The 26893-nt window shown below is 44.8% G+C and overlaps 1 protein-coding gene across 2 annotated transcripts in view; it reads left to right on the top strand.

Moving 5' to 3' along the window:
• PAK1 (p21 (RAC1) activated kinase 1) overlaps window positions 1-26051 on the top strand; it is an 82821-nt gene extending 56770 nt beyond the window's left edge. For both annotated transcript variants that reach the window (XM_083362131.1, XM_083362132.1), the window contains 7 exons: window positions 6145-6193; window positions 6693-6805; window positions 13357-13474; window positions 14511-14610; window positions 16175-16371; window positions 17257-17394; window positions 24104-26051. In XM_083362131.1, coding sequence (XP_083218257.1) covers window positions 6145-6193; window positions 6693-6805; window positions 13357-13474; window positions 14511-14610; window positions 16175-16371; window positions 17257-17394; window positions 24104-24190 — 802 coding nt within the window. In that variant the 3' untranslated portion in view covers window positions 24191-26051. The remainder of the gene's footprint in view (window positions 1-6144; window positions 6194-6692; window positions 6806-13356; window positions 13475-14510; window positions 14611-16174; window positions 16372-17256; window positions 17395-24103) is intronic.
• The last annotated feature ends 842 nt before the right edge of the window (window positions 26052-26893 follow it).

Here is a 26893-nt window from a genome sequence, read left to right as displayed (position 1 = left end):
ATTTTAAAAAAAACCGACCCTAACCCTACAAAAATTAATAAAATATATGCAAAAAAAAAACAGGTCAACCACGTAACTGACTTGATTTTATGACCTTTCTTGAAAAACTGGCACAGATCTGCTCAGGTAGTCCTCGCCTCACGACCGTAAGGGAACGTGCTGAAAAGAATAGCAGTCACTTTTAACAAAAAATCTTTTTTTTACCAAATTGTCCTCTTGTTTTTCCTTGGAAGGGTAGGCTAATGGGGCGGACAGCCAGAAGCAATTTTTTCCCTCCTTATATGTAGTCCTTGACTTACAACCACAGCTGAGCTCCAGATTTCTGTTGCTAAGCGAGACAGCTGATCGGCGAGTTTTGCCCCGTTTTACGACCTTTCTTGCCACGACAGTTAAGCAAATCGCCGCAGTTGATAAGTTAGTAACACGGTTGTTGTGTCAGTCGGCCTTCCCCATTGACTTTGCTTGTCAGGAGGTCGCAAAAGAGGATCACGTGACCCCGGGGGGGGGACACACTGCAAACTGTCATCAGTACATGCCAGTTGCCGAGCCTCCAAATTTTGTTCACGTGCCCAGGGAGATGCCGCAAAGGTCGTAAGGGTTAAAAAAAACAGTTGTAAATCACTTTTCGGAGTGCTGTGAAAGGTCACTAAAGAAATAGTTGTTGGTTGAGGATTTCCTGTCCTTTTCCAAAGGTGGACATTTTAAACCACAGACCTCTCCCCATGGTTTTCCTGTCGAAATTTGCTGTCCTCCGGACTTGAGTGAAACCAGGGGTTGTTTTTTTTCTCCTGAACTTTTTTATTACTTCCAAGTTGCGGTTTCCTTGATGGGAACTGGTCTGTTTGCACACAATAGCGCCTGTCTCAGTTTTGAGGGATTTTCCGCTTGCCAAGCACTGATTTCCACGGGCGAATAGACAGTTAGGTCGCCGAGACAAAGGCGTCCAGCAGGTGGGAATCAGGTTTTGATGCGCTGCCAGTCTTATTGTGCCTTGTCACACAGTTGCACAATTAGTCACAAAACCACAGATACACCTGCAGGGGTTGGCAAGGAAGGAAAATAAGGAAGAGTTGAAATGTTGGGGTGGGGGGGTGGGGGTGGAAGAGAACTGACCTTGGTCTCAATGGCAGTGAGCTTATTTCGATCCCCAGATTATTTATTAGAGTTTTATCTTGCCCGTATTCCACTTTATAAATAACTCCAGATGAGAACATAACTAATATTCCTCGTTTTACGAGCTTTCTTGCCACGCTTGTTAAGTGAATCACTGCAGTTGTTAAGTTAGCAACACGGCTGTTAAGTGAATCTGGCTTCCCCATTTTGACTTCGCTGGTTAGACGGTCACAAAAGGGGATCACTTGACCCCGGGACACTGCGGCCGTCATAAATACGAGTCACTTGAGAAGCATCCGAATTTTGATCACGCGACCAAGGCTCAGTTCTGTGGAAAATGGTCAAAAATCTTTTTTTTTCAGTGCTGTTGTAACTTCAAACAGTCACCGTAGAATGCTTATGATAACGTTTACAAATAAGTCAATTTTCTGTATATATTCCCGAACCAGCCAAGAATTTTAAGTGCCATAATATACCCTCAAAATTGCATTTGGCTTATGCACAGATAGGCTTATACATTTTAAAATATACATTTTAAAAAATATCTTTGTACAGGTAGTCCTTGACTTAACAACCATTCATTTAGTGACTGATGCTGCCATGGTCGTAAGTGTGAAAACCGGTCATAAGTCACTCTTTTCAGTGCCGTTATAACGGCACTGAAATAAGTGGCTTATGACCGGTTTTCACACTTGCAGCATCTCCGTGGTCACGTGATCAAATTTTGGGTGCTTGGCAACTGTCTCATATTTATGACGGTCGCAGTGTCCCGGGATCACGTGATCCCCTTTTGCAGCCTTCTGACAGGCAAAGTCAATGGGGAAACCGAATTCATTTTAACAATTTTGTTACTAACTGAACACCTTCAGTGGTTCACTTAACAACTGTGGCAAAAAAGGTCGTAAAACGGGGCAGAAAGAAGTGCCTTTCTTACTGACAAAAATTTGGGGGCTGGATTGTAGTTGTGAGTTGAGGGCTATCTCTACCCCCCAAATTGAGTTCATCTTATCCCCAGATGGGCTTATCTATGAATATATTTTCTTTTGTAAAATATCTGCGCATCCCGTAGATACTTGTGCATAAGCCCATCTGCGGATAAGCTGAGCCTTGCATGTTGAACTAAAATGGATAATGAAAAATGGACAATTCGTGGATTACCCACACATAAGCCAATTGTGAAAATTTAAAAGATATGAAAATTGTGAGAGCCGACTTATCCACGGGGGGCACATTTTACACAATATCTTTGCAAGGTAATGATTTAGAAGCTAACCGGCTTGTATAATGTGAGATGAATGGTGCAATGTTAGGAATGACTCAGCAGGTGTGTGTATCCCTTTAAGAGTCTGAGTATAAAAGGGAAGTTTTTTGCTGGAGTCTTTCTCTCTTCCGTTTGCTGTACTTGCTGTGTATGTAATTGTTCCTTGTGTATATTTGTAGATAATGTGTAATATAAACCACCATTTAAGACAAACCACTGTTTACCGTATTTACTCCTGGGTTACCTCAGCGCAATAAAACTGTGCACGCTTGGACAATTTTGGTTAAAAATTGAGGATCGGCTTATAGTTTATAGTTTATAGTTTATTTGATTTATATACCGCCCTTCTCCTTGGTAGGGACTCAGGGCGGTTCACAGGGCATATATAAAAAAGACAATACAAAAATTAAAAAAGGATTAAACCCATGCCCAATTAAAACGATAATACAAATTTAAAAACAATTAAAAACCCATAATCCCCCATCAGGCCAGACCAGCTATTTCAAACAGGTGAGTCTTCAGGCCCCGACGGAAAGTTCGGAGGTCTGGTGCCATCCGGAGCTCCACCGGCAGTTGATTCCATAATGCCGGAGCGCCCACAGAGAAGGCCCTCCCCCTGGGGGCCGCCAGTCGGCATTCCCTGACTGGCGGCACCCTGAGGAGGCCCTCTCTGTGGGAACGCACAGGGCGGAGGGGAATCGATGCCGGCAGCAGGTGGTCCCTGAGGTACCCCGGACCCATGCCATGTAGGGACTTAAAGATCGTAACCAACACCTTGAACCTCACCCGAAAGACAACTGGTAACCAATGCAGCTCGCGGAGCAAAGGTGTAACATGGGAGTACCGGGAAACTCCCAAGACAACTCTCGCGGCCGCATTCTGTACCAGTTGGAGCCTCCGAGTGCTCTTCAAGGGAAGCCCCATGTAGAGAGCATTACAGTAGTCAAGGCGAGAGGTCACGAGCGCATGAGTGACCGTACACAGGGCATCCCGGTTCAGATAGGGCCGCAACTGGCGCACCAGGCGAACCTGGGCGAAAGCCCCCCTAGTCACGGCCACTATATGATCTTCTAAGGTAAGCCGTGAATCTAGGAGGACTCCCAAGTTGCGAGCCCTATCCACGGGGGGTAAAAGCTCACCCCCCATAGAAAGCGATGGAATATTTTGAATGTCCCGGGATGCCGGAATGCACAGCCACTCAGTCTTGTCAGGGTTGAGCTGAAGTCTGTTCCTCCCCATCCAGACCCGAACCGCCTCCAGGCAACGGGACATCACGGCGAGGGCATCACTGGGGTGGTTTGGGGTCGAAAAGAAAAGTTGGGTATCATCGGCATACTGATGATACCCAACTCCAAAACCACGAATGATCTCACCCAGCGGTTTCATATAGATGTTGAACAGGAGAGGCGAGAGAACCGACCCCTGAGGAACTCCACAAACGAGAGACCTAGGGGCCGATCTCTGCCCCCCTGCCAACACCGACTGCGAACGTCCCAGGAGATAGGAGGAGAACCACTGAAGAACTGTGCCTCCCACTCCCAATCCCCTGAGACGCCGCAGCAAGATACCATGGTCGATGGTATCGAAAGCCGCTGAGAGGTCTAATAGGACTAGGACAGAGGAATGTCCCCTATCCCGCGCCCTCCAGAGATCATTCACCAGCGCGACCAATGCCGTCTCCGTGCTGTACCCGGGCCTGAAACCCGATTGGTAGGGGTCCAGATAATCCGCTTCATCCAGGACTAGAGGGAGCTGATGCGCCACCACACTCTCAACAACCTTCGCAAGAAAGCGAAGGTTGGAGACTGGACGAAAGTTGTTCAAAACAGCTGGGTCCAGGGCAGGCTTCTTGAGGAGAGGTCTCACCACCGCCTCCTTCAAGACGGTGGGGAAATAACCCTCACTCAGAGAAGCAGATATAACCGCCTGGAGCCAGCCTCGTGTCCTCTCCCTAGCTGCATAAACCAGCCAGGAAGGGCACGGGTCCAACAAACATGTGGAGGAGCTCAGCCTCCCCATAATCCTGTCCACTTCATCAGGGGTCACAGAATCAAACTCTTCCCAGATAACATTGACAAGGCCGCCCGTGTCCTGATCGCCTGACTCTGCCCAGCTGGAGTCCAAACCGGTCCGAATCCGAGCGATTTTATCCGACAGATGTTGACTAAATTCCTCGGCACGACCTTGCAAGGGATCCTCCCTCACCTCCTGATTAAGAAGTGAGCGAGTCACCCTAAACAAGGCGGCCGGGCGATTATCTGCGGACGCGATGAGGGTGGAGAAGTAATTGCACCTCGCCACCCTCATCGCTGCGAGATAAGACCTAATATAGGTTCTTAACCGCAACCGGTCGGGTTCGGATCGGCTAGACCTCCAGCAGCTCTCTAGGCCCCGTTTCCGACGCTTCATCTCCCGGAGCTCCGCGGAAAACCATGGAGCTCGCTGGGATCTGCGCCGGGTCAGGGGCCGCAAGGGTACAACCCGGTCAAGTGCCTCAGCGGCTGCCCTTTCCCAGGCTTCCACTAAGGCATCAGCCGAGCTGTGAGCAGTGGAGGCAGGTGGGGACCCCAGCGCCGCTTGGAATCTATCAGGATCCATTAAGCGTCTGGGGCGGTACCATCTAATTGGCTCCGTACCCCCACGGCGGGGGGTGGCAAAACGGAAGACCAGCCGCAGGAGATGATGATCGGTCCATGACAGGGGCATAATAAATGGAGAGCCCCCACCTAGATCATCCAACCACCGTCTAGATAAAAAAATCAGGTCAAGGGTGTGGCCTCCCTCATGAGTTGGCTCTGAAATTACTTGCGTCAGGTCCATGGCCGTCATGGAAGCCATGAACTCCCGAGCTAGCTCAGATGAACCTCCCAGGGATGGTAGATTGAAGTCTCCCAAAACTATAAGATTGGGAAACTCAACCACCAAACCCGAGAGGATATCGAGCAGCTCGGGCAGGGCTGCCGCTGTGCGACTAGGCGAAATGTACACCAGCAGCAAGCCCAACTGCGCTCCAGGACCAAATCTCATAAAGAGAGACTCACACCCGACTATCTGAGGAACGGTGGTCTCCCGCGGACATAAGGTCTCCCTAATGGTAACCGCCACTCCCCCACCCCTACCTTGAGCTCGTGGCCGGTGTAGCACCCGGAAGCCTGGTGGGCAGAGGTCAACCAAAGGGACCCCACCCTCTAGGCCCAACCAAGTCTCCGTGATGCAAGCCAGGTCCGCATGCTCACCCTCAACTAAATCCCTAACGAGGGGAGCTTTATTAACCACGGACCTGGCATTCAGGTACACCAGCCGGAGCTCAGGAGGCTGCACATCCCCGCTCCCGGGACCTCGGGGAAGAACCAGAGGGTCGGAGCGCCTCACCGCTTGTAGACAGCGGAGACGGCCCTCCCGGTAACGATATGGCCCCCTGTCTATCCGCCCGCTGCCGTTCCCCGTCGTGGGAATTGGTAATCCCACGACCCGCTCATGAGCCCCAGATGTGACCACAACCCGCTCCCCCCGAACACCGTCAGACCCAGGCCTGGCCTGCAACAAAGTTGTTTGGCTACCCCCCACCGCCAGACAACCACTACCCTCCACCCCCCTCCCCAACCCCCTAAAAAATTTGACTAAAAAATTAACCAGGGGCCTCTTATTAAATTTATGTCGAGAACCCCTGGCCTTATCTGCAGATGGGCTTATCAATGCTTATATATGGTACTTGAAGCTTTTTCTTTTTAAAAAAAAGAGATTTGTCTTCTTTCTTTTTTGCCCTTCAGGGCTTCAGGAACGGTTTACACAGCGATGGATGTAGCAACTGCACAAGAGGTAAACGCTCCGACAGGTGTGAAATGGTAGATGGTGCAGAGGGAACTGGGAGGGGACTGGAGGCTAAGACGTATCAAGAACGGTCGCAGGAATTGGGTATGTCCGGTTTAATGAAAAGAAGGACGAGGGGGGGGACATGATAGCAGCCTTCCAATATTTGAGGGGCTGCCACAGCGGGATAGAATCAAGATCACGTGACGTGTTCATATCGCTTTAGAATGCTTTGGGGAGAGCACATTTGGAATATTGGGTCAGTATAAAAAATGCTTAACGAGCCATAAAGTCACTTAACGACAGCAACGGGAGAGCCAGGATTGCGGTCATTAGCGAGGCGATCACATGGGCGCCTTGCTTAATGACCGCCATTACGGTCGTAAATTGACGACTGCCCGTCTTTCTAATATCTTCTGCCACTATTAGAATTGTGATTCTCGCGACCAGACTGATGGATTCCTTTTTTCCTTCCCCACCCCCCCCACCCCCTGCTTCCAAAATTTAGGTTGCCATCAAACAGATGAATTTGCAGCAGCAGCCGAAGAAGGAGCTGATCATTAATGAAATTCTCGTCATGAGGGAAAACAAGAACCCCAACATTGTCAATTACCTGGACAGGTACCCTGCAATTAAGATACGGGGCGGGCCGTCTTCTCGTTTTACGCAGCCACGTTTGCAGCAATCGGTGTTGTCTCCTCGCTTGCCCCAAAGATAACCGAAATTATGGGGAGTGAAGGCCGAAAAGTTTGCCCCTTGTTTTCCCTTAAAAAAAATATTAAAAAGGGATTAAATAAAACAGGGGAGCTGAGCTTGACGGGGCGGTGGGAGAGAAGAAGTCAGGAGATCCCAAGGAATGGAACCGGGCCGCATCCCACAAGTTGCCACAATGACGGCGTTGATTTGAATTTAGTTGATCGGTTTGTAAATTGATAGAAGGAGAATATTTGTCGCTCAGGGTTGAAATGAGGGGTCCTTGATGCCTTCTGAACTTGGTAGTTTTCTTGCGGACGTTTCACTACCCAACTAGGGAACATCATCAGTGCTAGAAGGGAGGAGGAGGAGGGGGAGGAGGAAGGACTGTGGGTTCCTTGATGCTCTCTGAGCTGGGTGGTTTTCTTGCAAACCTTTCGTGACCCAACTAGGGAACATCATCAGTACTAGAAGGGATTGGGATTTATGGAGAGGAGGAGGAGGAGGAGTGGGGGGTTCTTGGTGCTCTCTGAGCTTGATGGTTTTCTTGCAGACGTCTCATTATCCAACTAGGAAACATCATCAGTGCTAGGAGGAAGTGGGATTTGGGGCTGAATTGTGGTCATAAGTTAAGGACCGTCTGGATACTTCAATCTTTAACCCTTATCAAACTTTCTCTTCAATGCATTTTCTCTTGAAGCCCTTCTTCTCATTCTGTGCCTTCGTTTAAAAAACTCTTAAAAATAATCCCACTAAAAAAAGTGGACAAGAGACTGACCAGCTCTTATTTACTGTATGTAATATTGTCTTGTTTTGGCCGTCATATGGACATGCTGCTCTTGGCGAAAGGCAAAATGATCCTTGCTGTGCCAAATATGTTGCTTTTTCCTGTTCCCGGAAAAAAAAAATCAAACTGGGACTGATTCTACTGTGGAAGTCATGGTGAAGAAAAGATGCCTGGGATTAAAATAATCTCCCTTTGGCTTTTGCTTCTCTCTGTTTGCTTCTTCCTCTCCTTGTTTTTGTGTTTATTTGTGGAGTTTAATCTTTTTTTTTTTTTTTTTGAAAAAAAATCCTTTTTCTAAAACAGATGCTTGCAAGTGGCTTGGGGTACAGTATCTGTTGCCATGGTGTTGTAGGCAGCAGCCAAAGCATCTTCCAGAAAGCTGTAATTCTTAATTGTGAAATACATGGGGAGGCATTTTATTCATCCATTTAATAGTTTTAAATCTATCGAGCTATCAATAACTAAAACACGTTTCTAGGGATGTCCATATATATATAAGGTAAAGGTAAAGGTTCCCCCGCACGTGCGTGCTAGTCGTTTCCAACTCTAGGGGCCGGTGCTCGTCTCCGTTTCAAAGCCGAAGAGCCAGCGCTTGTCCGAGGACGTCTCCGTGGTCATGTGGCCGGCATGACTAGACACCAAAGGCGCACGGAACGCTGTTCCCTTCCCACCGGAGTGGTCCCTATTTTTCTACTTGCATTTTTACGTGCTTTCGAACTGCTAGGTTGGCAGAAGCTAGGACGAGTAGCAGGCGCTCACTCTGCTACGCGGCACTCGGGATTCGACCCGACAAACTGCCGACCTTCTGATCGACAAGCTCAGCGTCCTAACCCACTGAGCCACCGCGTCCCTTCATATATATATATATATATATATATATATATATATATATATATATATATATATATATATATGTATGTATGTATGTATGTATGTATGTATGTATGTATGTATATACGATAGCTGTTTATATCGATCTAGATCGATCTATATCTATCTATCTATCTATCTATCTATCTATCTATCTATCTATCTCTATCTAATCTGTCTGTCTATCTATCATCTATCTATCTATGTATAATCTGTCTATCTATCATCTATCTATCTATCTATCTATCTATCTATCTATCTATCTATCTATCTATCTATCTATCTATCTATCTATCCACACACACACACACACACACACACAGAAACCTATCTATCTGTGATAGTCCTTGTATTACAAACATTAGTATATTGACAGTTTGAAGTTAGAAAGACACTGAAAACAGTGGCTTACGACTGTTTTTCACACTTAAGACCGTTGTGGCATCCCCATGCCCAAAATTTCTGTTGCTAAGAGAGACAGTTTACAGAGTGGGACAAAAACTTCAGTAACTTATCAACGTTGATATTTTTCCTTTAAAAGCGACTTGATCGATGCAGGAATTCACTGGGCAAGTATTAAATTGCAGAACTATCAGGTTTTTTTTAAACAAGGTACAATAATATTGCCTAAGTATGGGCGGGGAACTTCCAGACGAATCTCTTGTGTAAAAACCCCTGTTCAAATCTTTGCCTCTCAAAATATGAGAAGAATATTAATATTCCCTCCAGCTTTTTTTATCTAAGTATTTCTCAACCATACAATCTTTTGCTAGAAACTGTTCTGCTGGTTAAAAGTGCTCCTGACCTATTACATTCAATTGAACCCAAAATTTATGCGGCTAAACGAGACATTTGTTAAGTGAGTTTTGCCCCATTTTACAACTTTTCTTGACAGAGTTGTTAAGCGAATCACTGCAGTTTAAATTAGAAACAGGGTTATTAAATGAATCTGGCTTCCCCCATTGATTTTGCTTGTCAGAAAGTTAGAATAGAATAGAATAGAATAGAATAGAATAGAATAGGGGTGGGGGGGTGTTTTTGTTTTTTATAAAGATTTTATTAGTTTTTTTTCTTACATACATATGTTAGTTTTTCAACCAGCGTGCAGTCTGGGTTCAAAAGCGCTAATACATAGTCAAATCCTAATCTTTGGTTCTCTCCTCTAGCCATGTGTAGAATGACTCCCAGGTTTGGTAGTATTCTGTTTCTTCATCTTTCAATCTCATAGTTAATCTGTCCATCTCTGCGCATTCCAATATTTTTTTAATTACTTCTTCCTCTGGTGGTACTCCTTCATTTTTCCAGTATTGCGCAAAGGTTATTTTTGCTGCTGTTGTAATGTGGAGAACCGAATATAAACTTTCTTTATTAATCTTTTCTGGTATCATACCTAATAGAAAAGGTTCAGAATTAAATTCTACATGTTCTCCCAACCTTTTTTCTAACCAGGCATGTATTTTTTTTCTGATAAGCCTTTGCTTTATCACATGTCCGCCAGATATGATAATACGTGCCTGAGTGATGTCTACATTTCCGACATCTATCTGACATACTGGTATTTTTAAACATTTTTGCTAATCTTGCTGGTGGCAAGTGCCATCTATAAAACACTTTATATAGATTTTCTTTAGACGAAGTTGACATTGTCAATTTATAATCTCTCTCCCATAATTTTTGCCTTTTTTCTAGTTCTATATTATAACCAAAAATTTTTGCCTACCTTGTCATTGTTTCTTTGGTTTGTTCACTTTCCATCTCCAAAATTAACAAAAAATTATACATTTTCTTAATTAATTTCTCATCAGAGGTTAACAATATCTTATCAAATACAGTTTGTACTTTATAAAACCCATAGTTTCACACCTTTTTCATATCTATTTTGCATTTGTAGCTGTGCCCTCCACAACAGGTTGATACCCTGATTTTCCAGTTCTTGTCTCGATTTTAATTTTAATCCGAGGTTTTCATTGTTGTGAGCATTTCTGTTGAGGATTGGCAGCGGGTGGGTGGGGTGGGGTGGGTGTTTGGTTTGTAGTCCCCCCCCTCTGCTGGGTGGTTGCAGCAGGTTTTGGTCACTTCACGTGACCCTGGGACACTGTGACCGTCATAAATATGAATCAGTTGCCAAGCATCCGAATGTAAATCACAAGACCCTGGAGATGTTGCAACATTCCAGCTGATGGGTGCTACTTCTAGGCTCAGCAAACGTGCCAGGATCAGTGCTGAGCTCCAGCTGGAGCCTGGCACTAATCCTGGCGCTTCCGCTGAGCCCTGACAGCCCTGCAGCTCCAGCCGTCTCTCGCTCAGGCTTGTGCAGTGCTGCCACCGGTTCAGCTCAATCCCCTCCCCCGCTACCACTTTTCTAGGATGGTCGCGTACCACCTGCCAGGTGCCAATGTACCACAGGTGGTACCCGTACCACTGGTTGAAAAGCCCTGGAATAGAATAGAATAGAATAGAATAGAATAGAATAGAATAGAATAGAATAGAATAGAATAGAATAGAATAGAATAGAATAGAATAGAATAGAATAGAATAGAATAGAGCTGGAAGGGACCATGGAGGTCTTCTAGTCCAGCCCCCTGCTTAAGCAGGGGAACCTATACCACCTCAAGATAGGTGAATGTCCAGTCTCTTCTTAAAAATCTCCAGTGATGGAGTGCCCACGATTTCTGGTGGCAAGCTGTTCCACTGGTTGATTGTCCTCACTGTCAGGAAGTTTCTCCTCAATTCCAGGTTGTTTCTCTCTTTGATCAGTTTCCAGCCATTGTTTCTTGTCCTGCCCTCTGGTGCTCTGGTGAATAATGTGACCCCCCCTCATCTTTGTGGCAGCCCCTCAGATACTCTCTCCTATTTCTTCTTTTCTTCAGACTAGCCAGACCCAAGTCCCACAGCCGTTCTTCCTATGTTTTGATCTCCAGGCCTTGGATCATCTTAGTTGCTCTTCTTAATTGCATAAGGGGATCACATGACCACCCCCCACCCCCAGGACACCGCAACTGTCATAAATATGAGTCATTTACCAACCATCTGAACTTTCAGCACCTGACCATGGGGTGCCATGGTCTTAACGTTTGAAAAACGGTCATCAAATCTGTTTTTTCCAGAGTTAAACGAGGAGGGATTTCTGAAATAATCAAAACTGGGACCTCTGAAAAACGCTTGATGGGAAACGAGGGAGGTGAGATCAGAAATGAACAAAGTGTGATTTTCAAGCCTCTTTATGAGGCGCAATTATAATTTCATGCTCAGAAGTCAGTTACGTGAGACCTCTGGCAATTTATGATGAAGACTGAGAACTAGGCTCTTATAATATGGCTCTTCAAACTTCTCTGCTTGGCTGTAGAACATGCTCTCCTGTTGATTGTCATGTCTAACCAAGAGAAGGGTGAGGAGGGACATGATAGCAGTGTTCCAATATCTCAGGGGCTGCCCCAAAGAAGAGGGAGTCAAGCTATTCTCCAAAGCACCTGAAGGCAAGACAAGAAGCAACTGATGGAAACTGATCAAGGAGAGAACCAAGATAGAACTAAGGATTAATTTCCTGACAGTGAGAACAATTAACCAGTGGAACTGCTTGCCACCAGAAGTTGTGAATGCTCCAACACTGGAAGTCTTTAAGAAGAGACTGGACAACCATTTATAGCAGGGGTGTCAAACTCAATTTCATTGAGGGCCGCATCAGCATTGTGGTTGCCCTCAGGGGGCCGGGTGGGTGTGGCCTACTGCATGGGCGTGGCTAGAGTGCAAATGGCCTACTGGGTGGGCATGGCCAGCTCTACATCGTTCGCATCAAGGGTGCCTATGGGGGCCTGGGCAGGAGTGGGACAGATTTGAGGGTCTCTGGCAGAAGGAGGGTCTCTGGGCCAGGGCCAAGGCAGTGGGGGCCGTTCCCTCACTGTTTCCAGGATGGCTTCGCGGGCCACATGAAACCACTTCGCGGGCCGGATCTGGCCCCCGGGCCTTGTGTTTGACATGTCTGATTTATAGGATCTCCTGCTTGAAAAGTAGTTCGACAAGAAGATCTCCAACGTCCCTTCCAACCCTTTTATTCTATGTTTTATATTCTATGTTCTGTAATTAAGGAGGAATTTCCTGAGAATAATTAATCAGCGAAGCTCCAGATTTTCTGCAAAAGTGGGACCTTTGACATTTTGTTCTTCAATCTGCTTTACAAAAGCTACACAGGAGAGACCTTGTTTGTTCTGGGGCCCCTGGTGCTGTCTGAGCTTGGGTGTCTTCTGGCAGACGTTTCATGATCCAACTAGGTAACATCATCGGTGATAATATGTAGTGGGGCTGGAGGAGGAGGAGTGATAGAGAAGATCTGTGGGGTCCCTGGTGCTCTCTGAGCTTGGGTGTCTTCTGGCAGACATTTCATGACCCAAGTAGGTCACATCATCAGTGCACTGTTGAGTGTTGGGACATGAAACATCTACGGGAAAACAACCAAGCTCAAGAGAGCACCAAGGACCCCACAGTTCAACCCGGAGCCACAATTATTCTCTTCTCTTGAGATCTTGTTCTCCAAAAGAGGCACCCGAGAATCTGTTCAATTCCGGGGGTGGGCAAAGCAGAGAACTGGCAGAAGGACAACGCTCCAGAAAGTGTCGCCTCTAACCAGGAATCCAAACCTAGATTTGCTCCCCAACCTACCCCAAATTCACTCGTCTTGTGTTTGCGACGTGATTTTTGTGGCTTCCTCTTGACGGCCTGCGTTATGCCAGCTTGCTCTATTTTTACACATGGCTCCATATGTGGCTTTGGCAATGGGTGTGTTTGTGTTTGGCTGACAAACGCCTCTTTCTTCGCTTCGCTGCAGTTACCTGGTGGGAGACGAGCTGTGGGTGGTCATGGAGTATTTGGCTGGCGGTTCGTTGACAGACGTGGTAACGGAGACCTGCATGGATGAAGGACAGATAGCGGCCGTGTGCCGTGAGGTAAGACTTTTAATGAAGACTAGACAGCCTGTGTCCCTTTGGGTCAGGGGGTCAGAGACATTTCCTTCCCAGATTGCCCGATGGCCCCAACAGCGCCAGAGCTTCGAATGTACTGGAGAAGTTGGTTAAAAATTCACGGAGATATTCAGAGATGCATCTGCCCTGAAAATAGCCCAGGTTGAACTGTATAGCCTGTAGAATTTTCCTTCCTTCCTTCCTTCCTTCCTTCCTTCCTTCCTTCCTTCCTTCCTTCCTTCCTTCCTTCCTTCCTTCCTTCCTTCTCCTTTACTCCTTCCTTCCTTCCTTCCTTCCATCCATCCATCCATCCATTCTGCCCTTCCTTCTTTACTCCCTCCCTCCCTCCTTTCCTTCCTTCCTTCCTTCCCACTCTCCTTACTCCTTCCATCCATCCATCCATCCATTCTGCGCTTCCTTCCTTCCTTCCTTCCTTCCTTTCTCCCTCCCTCCCTCCCTTCCTTCCTTTCTCCCTCCCTCCCTCCCTCCCTCCCTTCCTTCCTTCCTTCCTTCCTTCTCCTTTACTCCTTCCTTCCTTCCTTCCTTCTATCCATCCATCCATCCATCCATTCTGCCCTTCCTTCTTTACTCACTCCCTCCCTCCTTTCCTTCCTTCCTTCCCACTCTCCTTACTCCTTCCATCCATCCATCCATCCATTCTGCCCTTCCTTCCTTCCTTCCTTCCTTCCTTCCTTCCTTCCTTCCTTTCTCCCTCCCTCCCTCCCTCCCTTCCTTCCTTCCTTCCTTCCTTCCTTCCTTCCTTTCTCCCTCCCTCCCTCCCTTCCTTCCTTCCTTCCTTCCTTCCTTCCTTCCTTCCTTCCTTCCTGTCCTGTCCTGTCCTGTCCTGTCCTGGCTGTTCTCTTGGTGGCGGACTCTTTGCTCTGTCCCCCAAGGTCATTCTCACATACCATTACCCCACCTCTGCCTTTCTGACACCAGCATCGTTAGGTGTGTGTCGGTACTGGGAAATGCGCAGATGCCCCACAGACGCCCACAGGCCTCCATCTCTGTTTCCCCACAGTGCCTTCAAGCGCTGGAATTCCTGCACTGCAACCAAGTCATCCATCGGGACATCAAAAGTGACAACATCCTGCTTGGAATGGACGGGTCTGTCAAGCTAAGTATGTGGTTGGATGGTTGGCGACAACTGTGGGTCTGGGGGATGCGGGTGGGGAGATCCCCCTCCTAATGAAGGAATAATAGAAGCCTTTTATCCCAACGCTGGGATCTAATATTAATTTTCAATGGGCAAAAGGTGAAAAAAATATTCATTGTGTTCCTAGAGAGGCACCACATTAACTACTTTGTGGGGAATCTGTTTGCCCCCTCTTTGGACAGTAAATTCTGATTTTTTTTGTTTTTTTCCTTTAGACTTTTATTCCATTTTTATTACTTTGTAATAAAAAGGCAAGGGGTATACATAATACTTCTTCCTCCTTTTTCCCCACAAAAAACATCCCTGCAAAGTGGGCTGGGCTGGGAGAGAGGAACCAGCCCAAAGTCAGCCAGTTGGCTTTCCAGTCTAAGGCGGGACTAGAACTCATAATCTCTTGCTGATCGGTCCAAAGTCAACCCAATCCATTTCCCTGCCTAAGGCGGGACTAGAACTCATAATCTCTTGGGGATTGGTCCAAAGTCAACCCAGTCAGTTTTCCTGCCTAAGGCAGCACTCGAACTCCACATCTCCTGGTTTCTAGACAAGCACCTTCCCCACTATACCAAACCCTCTAATACCTTTCTGAAGGGCCTGGTATGGCCCCGAGTGTATGGAAAAGTGTATATTTTTTTGCTCTTCTCCAAGGGTAGAGTGGAGTTGCCCACGGTGGCTAGACGTTCTTGGAATTGCTGTTCCTTCTTGGGTAGCACCTGTCAACCTTCAAAGCTCGCTTTGCTGGTGCAACAATTATTGCTTCTTAGCTTGCCAACAAACTTGGGGGGAGGATGGGGAAATGGAAGGCAGGTCTGCCGAGATAAAGAAGGCGGACCCTGAGATTCAAGGACGATTCGCCAGGTGTCTGGCCCGTCTCAGAGACCTTTTCTCATAACAATACATTTACACTTCATTGGGCGGTGTGACCTGTTCAAGGGCAGGAGGGGGAATTCTATACTTTTACTATAGGGGCTTGCCAGAGCTGGTTTGGCTTTCATACGTGCCGAAAAATATATTCAAGAAAGTTTTTGTCAAGTTTCTGACGTATGGGCTTTTCAAGTGACTCTGAGGCATTGTTTACCTTAAAAAGTCCTTTATTAGCCTAATACACCGGCACATGCTTGCTCGAAGGAAGCTGGAATCTGAAATCTCCGCCCCTTGCACAATATATTAAAACACAATTCTCCACCTTTCTAATTTTGTCATTAATCATATTCTCCAGTTAATTTCAAGAATCAGTTTCCCTTCCGTTAGAAAACCCGCCAAGGCCTTATCTTCTTTATTTAGAGAGATGGCCTTGAAGGTGCAATCCTCCTCCTTCCCCCTCCCAACCTTAAACTAAATCTTTTAAAGCAATACACAAATTTAACATATGAAATGGCTACTTCTTCATCTCTTGTCAAGCAATAACATTCCATGTTAGCAGCGTTGGCAGTTTTGCATGAAGAGATTGGAATGTCTAGAAGATTGGGTACATGAACCTTTTTCATCCATAAATGTTTTGCTCCTTTGTTTGTTTGTTCCTTCTCCTCCAGCTGATTTTGGCTTTTGTGCCCAAATCACTCCGGAGCAGAGTAAGCGCAGCACCATGGTGGGGACGCCCTATTGGATGGCTCCCGAAGTGGTCACAAGGAAAGCCTACGGCCCCAAGGTGGACATCTGGTCTCTGGGCATTATGGCCATTGAGATGATTGAGGGGGAACCCCCGTACCTCAACGAGAATCCCCTGAGGGTAAGCTTTGGGCATTGGTGATGTCAGTCCTCCCCACTGCGCTTCAAGACGGAGCTGTGCCTCGGGGGCAGGTCTCACCTTTCCGCCTTCGGTGAGCCCTCCCAGCGAAAAGAGGATGGGAAACATTCTCTGCCTAAGGAGACCGAGCAAGGATTTGGATGGAAGTATAAAGGAGGCATGCTTAAATGGCCCGACGAGCAGAGATCAAGAATTGGGGTTCCAGCTGGTTCTTAATGCTTGTTGCATCATCCCCTGGTTGCAATTTCCAGCTTTGCTAACCAAGACATTGCTAACAAAAGAAATACGCTGCCAGTTGTTAGATCAACAATTCAATTTTTCCCTCCCTCCTTCCTCCCTCCCTCCCTCCCTTTTCCTTCTTTCCTTCCTTCCTTCCTTCCTTCCTTCCTTCCTTCCTTGCTTCCTTCCTTCCTTGCTTCCTTCCTTCCTCACCCTTCTCTATCCATCTTCCTCCCTCCCTCTCTCCCTTTCCCCTTCCTTCTTTCCTTCCTCCTTCCTTCCTCACCTTCCTTCTCCATCCATCTCTCTCCCTCCCTTTCTCCTTCCTCCCTCCCCCTCCCTTTCTCCTTCCTTCGTTCCTCACCTTCCTCCATCCATCTTCCTCCCTCCCTCTGTCTTTCTCCTTCCTTCCTCCTTCTCCCCTTCCTTCCTTCTCCATCCATCTCCCTCCCTTTCTCCTTCTTTCCTCACCCTCCTTCCTTCTCCCTCCCTCTCTCCCTGCCTTTCTCCTTCCTTCCTTCCTTCCTCACCCTCCTTCTCATCCATCTTTCTCCCCCCCCTTCTCCTCCCTCCCTCCTTCCCTCCCTCCCCCCCTCCCCCCCTGCTTTCTCTTATTCTCTACTTCTTTATTTCTTCATTTTATTTCAGGCTTTGTATCTCATTGCTACCAACGGGACCCCAGAGCTACAAAATCCAGAGAAGCTTTCTCCCATATTCAGAGACTTCCTTAATCGCTGCCTGGAAATGGATGTGGAGAAGCGAGGTTCTGCTAAAGAGCTGCTCCAGGTAACACGGGGATCCAGATGAAGAGAGCCGGAATTTGAGTTATTGAACATATTTTTTTTCTACATTACAACTTACACAGCTGCCCATTTTTACACTACAACGGCTGCGCAGTAGGTCAGCGTTTCTCAACCCGGGCCACATTAAGGCATGTGGACTTCAACTCCCAGAATTCCCCAACCAGCTATATAGTCTCAAAAGGGTGGGATTAGGAGTGAGGAAACCAGATTGCTACCTAGCCACCCGAAGCGACAACTCATGGCTGTCCCTTTCATTTTAAACCTGCCTATTTTGCAAGGCAGCCCCTGTGGGGAAAAAGAGGGTGGGGGGACAACGTAGATGCCACCTTGAAATCCTAAATGGAAAATTTATTTATTTATTTTATATAATAATAATAATAATAATAATAATAATAATAATAATAATAATAATAATAATAATAATAATAATAATAATAATAATAAAGTTGGAAGGGACCTTGGAGGTCATCTAGTCCAACCCCCTGCTCAGGCAGGAAACCTTATACCATTTCAGGCAAATGGCTGTCCAGTCTCTTCTTAAAAACCTCCAGTGTTGGAGCATTCACCACCTCTGGAGGCAGGTTGTTCCACTGATTCATTGTTTTATTTATTTTATTAAACTTATATACCGCCCTTCTCCCGTAGGACTCGGGGCGGTTCACAAGGTTTTTTAAAACAATGCGACAAGTTACAAAAATTAAAAACAATTAAAATAATTACACTAACCTTGAAATATAACCCAATTACAATTAAAAATACAATTAAAACCCCAGTTAATACTCTCAGTCTAAGCCAGAAAGCTCGAAGAGCCAGGTCTTCAGGTCCCGGCGGAATGAGCGAAGGTCAGGGGCAGTCCTGAGCTCTGCGGGCAGCTGGTTCCATAGGATGGAAATAAAAGAAATCAAAGGAGCTTTTTTCAAAGAGGCAAGCGGATTTCCTTGTTTTTCTTTGAAGACGTTTCGCTTCTCCTCCAAGAAGCTTCTTCAGGTTCTGACTGAATGGTGGGGAATGGAAGGATTTATACTCCTTTCAGACAGCTGGTCCTTTGCATCCTTTGAGAGAGTCGTTGAGGCCACTGGGAGGTCAGGCTGTGTCCTCAGGGTCATCTAAGTGGTGCAAATGACCCTGTGGTGTTGCCCAGGTCAGAACCTGAAGAAGCTTCTTGGATGAGAAGGGAAACGCCTTCAAAGAAAAGCAAGAAAGTCCAGTTGCCTCCTGAAAAAACCATGACCTGGGTCACTGGGAATCTCCATAGACAAAGAAACTAACCAACTTAATTCCGTCGATCTATATTAAGAGTCTGTGGTTTGACTGCCTCGTTAGCTTTGCTGAATAACAGAAATGTTAACTAACCCAGTGCTTTTCAAGCATGGCCTCTTTAAGATGAGTGGACTTCAACTCCCAGAATCCCCTTGCCATTGCTTAAAGCTAACTTTTTTTTATTGAAAAGTTTTACAATACATTTTATCTTTAACAATCCCCCCTCCCTCCACCCACCCCTACCTAACCCTCCCTATCCCTCCCCCCCATTCCCCCCTCCCCCCCCGACTTCCCAGAGCTAAGTACAAGGTATAAAAACAAAAAACAATCATAAGCATCCATATGCTAACAACAATAAACTATTAAGTCTATCGCACTCTAGCTCATATGAAATGACTACAAGCAATAAGAAAACTTATTCAAATGCTAGGTGAAACTTTTTAGTCCCATATTTGTTCTGGATATGATCAATCCACTTTTTCCACTCCATAATATAACGTTCTTGCGAGTGATCTTTCAAATAAGCCGAAATCTTTGCCATTTCCGCCAGGTCAGAAACTTTTAGAGTCCATTCTTCTATAGTCGGCAATTCCTCCTTTTTCCAATATTGACCTATTAAAAGTCTTGCTGCTGTGATTAAATTCAACATCAACTTAATGTCCACAACAGTAGCATCTGTAATTATACCCAATAAAAACAATTGCGGACAAAACTTTATCCTTTGCTTGAAGATCTTCTGCATATTCCACCAAATTTTTATCCAAAAAGCCTTAACCTTTTTGCAGGTCCACCATATATGAAAATACGTTGCATCTTCGCCACCACATCTCCAACATTTAGGTTGATAGTTCGGATACATACTTGCAAGCTTTTTAGGATCTAAATGCCATCTATAAAACATTTTATAAAAGTTCTCTCTTAGGTTTTGGGCTTGCGTAAATTTTACGTTCCTCACCCAGATCTTTTCCCACGTGTCCTTTGTAATAACTTCTTGAATATTCTGAGCCCATTTTATCATACAGTCTTTAACAAGTTCTGTTTCTGAGTCAATATCTATCAATGCAAGATAAATCCGTTTGATATGTGCTGGACCCTGGTTTCTAATTTGCTTTACCAAATTTTCATCAGTCATTGAAAAACCAATTTTCTGGTCTTCTTTCCACCTGGCACGTAATTGACCATATTGAAACCAAGTTTGAACGATCTTCTCATCTCGCAAAAGATTGTACGGCTTCAAACACCAGACGTTCCTCTCCAAACTTAAGATCTCCTTGTACGTAGTCACATCATGTTTGAAGCCAACATTTATGTTTTCTATTGCATGTTTCGGGATTGCCCACAACGGCATCTTGTAGTCTAACTTATGTCTATACTTCTTCCAAACTCTCAACAATGCCTGTCTTAAAATATGCACTTTAAACACATTATCTACCTTCTTATCATACAACAAATATGCATGCCAGCCAAATAACAAGTCGTGGCCCTCAAGATTTAATAATCTCCCTTGTGTCAAATTAATCCAATCACTTATTCCTGACAACGCAGCAGCTTCATAATATAATCTAAGGTTGGGCATTTTAAGACCACCTCTTTCACGCGTATCCTGCATAATCTTAAGTTTAACTCGTGGCCTTTTCCCTGCCCATACAAATTTATTGATACCCCGTTGCCATTCTTCCAAATTAGAGTCTTTTTTAAGAATCGGTATCATTTGGAATAAAAATAAAAATTTAGGCAGGACATTCATTTTCACTGCTGCAATTCTTCCCAGTAAAGACAATTGCAATTTTTCCCAGCTCTCCAATTCTTTTTGAATTTTTCCCCATAACTTTTCATAATTATTTTTATATAACTTTGCATTTGAGGGTGACAAATACACCCCCAAATATTTAACCCTTTTAACAATCTCAAATCCAGTTAACCCTTCTAAAAGGGCCTTTTGTGATACTGTCATGTTTTTGGCTAAAATTTTTGTTTTTTGTACATTAACCTTGAATCCAGAAACCTTCCCATATTGCATTATTATCTCCATCAGGTCCACAACAGAGTTTTCTGGCTGGGTCACTGTAACAACCAGATCGTCTGCAAACGCCCTCAATCTATAATCCTGATCTCTAATTTGAATACCCTTGATTTTTTCCGAATTCCGTATTTTTATCAATAATATCTCCAATGTTAAAACAAATAATAGAGGTGATAACGGACACCCTTGTCTTGTGCCCTTCTCAATATTGCATACTTCAGTCAGGCTATTATTTACTATTATTCGGGCAGTTTGCTTTTGATATAATGCCCTAATTGGTTGTAAAAATTTATCCCCAAAATTCATTTTATCTAGAACTTTCATCAGAAATTGCCAATCCAGTTGATCAAAAGCTTTTTCAGCATCTAGAAAGATTAACGCCGCAGGGATCTGGTTGTTCCTTTCCAAAAACTCCACCATATCAACTATATGCCTCACATTATTTTTCATTTGTCTACCACTAATAAACCCAGTTTGATCCCCATGAATCATCTGTTGCAAAACCCTCATCAATCTATTAGCTAAAACCTTAGCAAATATCTTGTAGTCTGTATTTAAAAGTGATATTGGTCTGTAGTTTCTTACTTGGGTAACATCCTGATCTTCCTTCGGAATCAAGGAAATAAAAGCAGTTCTCCAAGACGGAGGCACCCTTCCTCCCCTCTGAATTGTCTGAAACAATTCCCTTAATGGCTTTATCAGCTCCAATTGTAAATTTTTGTAGTAGACCGCAGTCAGTCCGTCCGTGCCTGGGGCTTTGTCCACCTTCAATTGCTTATTTGCTAAAAGAATTTCTTCTTCTGTTATCAATTGATTAATCTCTTCCTTTTGTTCTTGTGTAAGAACCGGGATGCTAGCATTTTTCAAATATACATCAATATCTGTTTCATTAATCTTATCCTTAACATATAATTTGGAATAAAAGTCCACAAAGGCTTCCTTAATAAGATCCTGTTGAAACACAATCTTGCCTTTATGTTCAATTTTATCTATGTTGGAAGCCCTTTCTTTTTTCCTTAACCTGTAAGCTAACCACCTACCTGGTTTATTGGCATTGCAAAAAGTATTATGCCTAGCAAACCGTAAGTTAGTTGCCACCTGATTAGCCATCAGCTTATCAAATTGTCCTCTTAGCAAATTAATAACCTCTTTAATCTTCACATCCGATGGGTTCAAAATTAGGGCCTTTTCTTTTTCCCTAATTTCATTCTCCAGTTCTTTCCTCCTAACTTCCAAATTACGTCTGTATTTATTATTCATATATATTAACACCCCTCTCATATAGGCTTTGCCAGCATCCCAAACCATGTCCATAGAAGTATCCTTGTTCATATTAATTTCAAAAAAGTCCTTCATCTGCTTTTTGCATTCTTCCACATTTCTCTGATTTGTAAACAAATTCTCATTTACACTCCAGGAGCGCCTATCTCTATTGTCCTTGTTGATCTCTAACCAGACTGGACTATGGTCAGATATAGTTCTTGCGCAAATCTTTATCTTCTTAATCCTAGAAAAAAAATCATTAGTCAATAATATAAAATCAATCCTAGAAAAAGATTGGTGTCTATCAGAGAAAAAAGTATAATCCTTTTCATGTAAATGTGTTTCTCGCCAAATGTCTCGCAATTCCAGATCATCCTTCATTTCAAAAAAAGATTTAGGCAATCTAGCATGACTCGGGGCATGTTTAAAAAAACCAGATTTGTCCAGCTGTACATCCAGGACACCATTCCAATCTCCCATAAAAATAAAAGATTTATAATCCAACTGGGTAATCTTTGTATGTAGTGAATTATAAAAGTCAGCTTGTTGTTGATTAGGAGTGTACAGTCCAACTAAAAGCGTTTTTTTGCCTTCTAACAGCAAATCTATCATAACATATCTTCCTTGTTTATCTACTTCAATTAGTTCCGCTGTCAGAGTATTCTTAACATAAATAACCACTCCATTTTTCTTATTCATTGCAGAAGCAATAAATTGCGTACCCAACCTTGAATTCAACAGGTACTTTTGGTCCATAACCCTAATATGCGTTTCCTGCAAGCAGATAACGTCAGTCTTAAATTGTTTTAAATATTGAAAAACTTTCTTTCTCTTCTGTGGTGAGTTTAATCCATTAACATTCCAAGTTAGGAACTTAGTTGCCATTCTTGGCATCCCGAAGCTTCTGGAGCACGTCTGCCAGGACCCCTTTAACTTCCTTAGGCCGCGCCCCTCCCACAGCTTCGCTATAAGTACGCTTTGGAGGTTCCATAAATTTCTGCTGATCTTGCTCTTGCTCTTGTCTCACTCGTCTTAAGGCGGCACGCGTCATCCTCCGCTCTCTAGCAGCTGCTGATGAAACTGTAATTTGATCCCCTCCAATACCATTCTCCTCTGTCTGTATTCCTTCAGCATCTTGAGGCTTTCCCTCGCCATTTCCCTTTACAGATTCCAAAAGTGGTGGAGGGGTTGCTTTTAAAACTTTACTGTAAAAATCACGTGCCTGAGTTACTGTGACCAAACGGTGTCTCTTGCCTTCATGCATCACCACCATGCCCACTGGAATCTCCCATCTAAATTTGATGTCACATTTCTTAAGTTCCTGTGCCAAAAAGGCAAAATCTTTCCTTCTCCTTAAAATTTTTGGAGGAATCTCTTTTAAAACCAAAACTTCCTGCTCAGCAACCACAAGCTTAGTATCATAAGCAACTTGGATAACTTCATCCCTAATTGCTCTCTTTGTAAAGTAAACCACCACATCTCTAGGTAACTTCCTCTGCCTTGCAATCCATGAGTTCACACGAAAGATTTTGTCTATACTTCCCTCAATTTCAGCTGCTGACTTAAAGCTAACTTTTGACTTGCATTCGTTTAAGTGACCGTTCAAAGTTACGACAACACAGGAAAAAGTGACTTGTGACCTACTTTCGCACTTACGACCGTTGCAGCATCCCCACGATCACGTGATCCAAATTTCAGACGCTTGGCGTACTGACTCGTATTTATGACGGTCGCAGCGTCCCTGGAGTCACGTGATTCCCCTTTTTGCGACCTTCTGAGAAGCAAAGTCCGTGGTGGTGGGGAGCCAGATTCACTTCACAACCGTGTTGCTAACTGAATAACTGCGGTGATTTGCTTAACAAGCGTGGCAAGAAAGGTCGTAAAACGGAGCAAAACTCACTTAACCACTGTCTCGCTTAATGACAGAAATTTCGGCCTCAGCTGTGGTTGTAAGTCGAGGGCGACCTACAAAAGAGCATGGACGGCATTTCACCCTTGAAGCTTTTCCACACAGCAAGGCAGCAACTTTATAAATACAACACACGTTTCTTTTCTATTGACAGATTAAAAGGCCCGCAAAAGTTGTGAATGTTTTCCCATGTTGCTTTTCTCTCTCTCTCTCTCTCTCTCTCTTTTTTTTTCCTAGCACCAGTTCCTGAAAATTGCCAAGCCCCTGTCCAGCCTCACCCCTCTGATCGTTGCGGCAAAAGAGGCCACGAAGAACAACCACTGAGGGAAAACACACACACACACACACACACACACACACACAACCAGCTGTTTCCGAATCCTTCCGCTTAACGGTTTCTGTTTTATCCTTGTTTTTTCTCTTTTTCTTTTTTTAAGAGACCATTTTTTAAAAAAGTTCCTCTTTTAGGATTTCTGCCCTGTGCAGAAGCCTTTTAATCTTTTTTTTTTTTAATTTTTTTTGGGGGGGTGTGGGTAACTGGAATCACGAAATTTGGATGGAGAATTCAGAAAACGGACGTACGGCACGGAGTTAACTCTGGACTTGGGTATTGCAAGACAAACCCCCCCCCCTCCTGTTCTGATCTCAAAAGCTGTGTTCTTGCCAAAACGAACTCTTGCAAGCTTCCGGATCTTTTAATGTACGGATTTCGGAAACGAAAAAGAAGAATATTCTGCAGAAACTTTTTAAATGACTTTTCTTTTTTTTCCTAAGCAAGATAACAGTTCTTTAGGCCTCCTTTTATTACCTCTCGAAGAGCTCGGTTCTTAAAACTACTGTAAAGTTTGTTTAAATTACTTGAAAACTAGGCTAGGCAAAGAGAAACGTGGACTGTTTTTATAATCTCAAGGGAAAGAGGTTGACATATTCCCTCTGACTCCGCTGGATGTTTGGACGAAGTTTGCATGCGTCAAAGATTGAAGTTAGTTAGGATGAATACTACCACCCCGCCCCGCCCCACCCCTTTTTGGAAGATTAATTAATCGGTGATGATCATGCAATGTGTTTGGGGTTTTGTGTGAGTTGTATGTGTGTTTATAGCCCTATGTGTGTGAGTAGGCGTATGAGAAAGAAATTGTCCTCTGATTAAATCCCGACGGCTTTTTCCCCAGCCTAACCTGCAGGTTAGTTCTGCCTAATCTGCCCATTTAGTTAATAGATTAGAACAGGACTTTCCGGATGGATTGGAGCTTCAGTTCCCAGAATCCCTCTTGAGCAAAGGAATGATGGGAGTTGAAGTCCAGGACAGCTGGAAGGTACCACAGATGGGGGAAAAGCTGCTGTAAGTGGTCTTGGATTTTTTTATGATCTCAGATTAAATAATACAGAAATTTGCTCCTTTGACCCTTGCTTTAAAAATAGGGCTAGGCCAGGGGTAGGCCGCCTTGGCTCTTTCGTGACTCGTGGACTTCAACTCCCAGAATTCCTCAGCCAGCATGGTGGAACTATGGCCCTTTCATGACTCGTGGACTTCAACTCCCAGAATTCCTCAACCAGCATGGTGGAACTATGGCCCCTTTATGACTCATGGACTTCAACTCCCAGAATTCCTGAGCCAGCATGGGGAAAACTTTGGCCCCTTCATGACTTGTGGACTTCAACTCCCAGAATTCCTCAGCCAGCATGGTGGAACTATGGCCCTTTCATGACTCGTGGACTTCAACTCCCAGAGTTCCTGAGCCAGCCAAGCTGAGGAGAAATGGAGAGGTTGCCATGCTGAGCCATGCTGGCTCAGGAATTCTGGGAGTTGAAGTCCATGAGTCATAAAAGAGCCAAGGTTTGCAGTGAAGAAAAGGGTTGATTTTGAGGGGTTATTTCTTTGCTGCCTTCTAGCTCTGGTAAAGAATACCAGGGTTTCCCATTTTAAAATTTGCAAAAAAACCCACAACAACTGTATGTCAGGACTCGTTTATCTGGGCCTTTGAGCTACTGAGTCTTTACAGATCCAGGTACGGGTGAGCATCAGTATCCCGGGAACTTTTGTGTAGAACAACCTTGTAATTTGTGCGATACGAAAGCGATGGATGCCAAAGCAGGTTTCGAATAAACTAGATTGTGGATGTTTCACACTGATTCGGTTTGTAAAAGGCGAGAATGTCATGAGGCAAAAGAATATAAATGCATGGAAAAGAACGCTGGCACAGGTTTTGACACAACAAAATATTAAAAAGCATCCAGAAGCCCAAGCTTTGAATTGCAGTCTGGATTTTAAAAGGTAAAGGTAAAGGTTCCCCCGCACATGCGTGCTAGTCGTTTCCGACTCTAGGGGCCGGTGCTCATCTCCATTTCATAGCCGAAGAGCCAGCGTTTGTCCGAGGACGTCTCCGTGTTCATGTGGCCGGCATGACTAGACGCCAAAGGCGCACGGAACGCTGTTACCTTCCCACCGTAGTGGTCCCTGTTTTTCTACTTGCATTTTTACGTGCTTTCGAACTGCTAGGTGGGCAGAAGCTGGGACGAGTAACAGGCGCTCACTCTGTTACGCGGCACTCGGGATTCGACCCGCCAAACTGCCGACCTTCTGATCGACAAGCTCAGCGTCTTAACCCACTGAGCCACTGCGTCCCTCTGTCTGGATTTTAGGGAACCCCTTTTTCCATGTGCTGAAAATAGATTAGCCCTCTGTGTGCAGTTGAGGCAGGAAAGAGTATTCCAAAGCATGTGCAAGGATTGTCCTCCACTTAATAGTGATAGTCTGTGATAGTCCTCCACTTAACAGCAGTTCATTTAGTGACTGAAGTTACAACGGCACTGGAAAAAAATGACTGTTTTTCACTCTTAACGACTGTTGCAGCATCCCCACGATCACGTGATCAGAATTCAGATGCTTGACAACTGACTCATATTTATGACGGTCGCTGTGTCCCCTTTTGCGACCCCCTGACAAGCAAAGTCAAGGGGGAAGCCAGATTCATTTCACAAACCCTCTTGCTAACTTAACGGCAGTGATTCACTTAACATTTGCAG

This window comes from Vipera ursinii (assembly GCF_947247035.1).
Source record: "Vipera ursinii genome assembly, chromosome: 4".
Classification (NCBI taxonomy): domain Eukaryota; kingdom Metazoa; phylum Chordata; class Lepidosauria; order Squamata; family Viperidae; genus Vipera; species Vipera ursinii.
The sequence above is the reverse complement of the archived record's forward strand: the minus strand, read 5'-3'. Positions and strand labels throughout refer to the sequence as shown.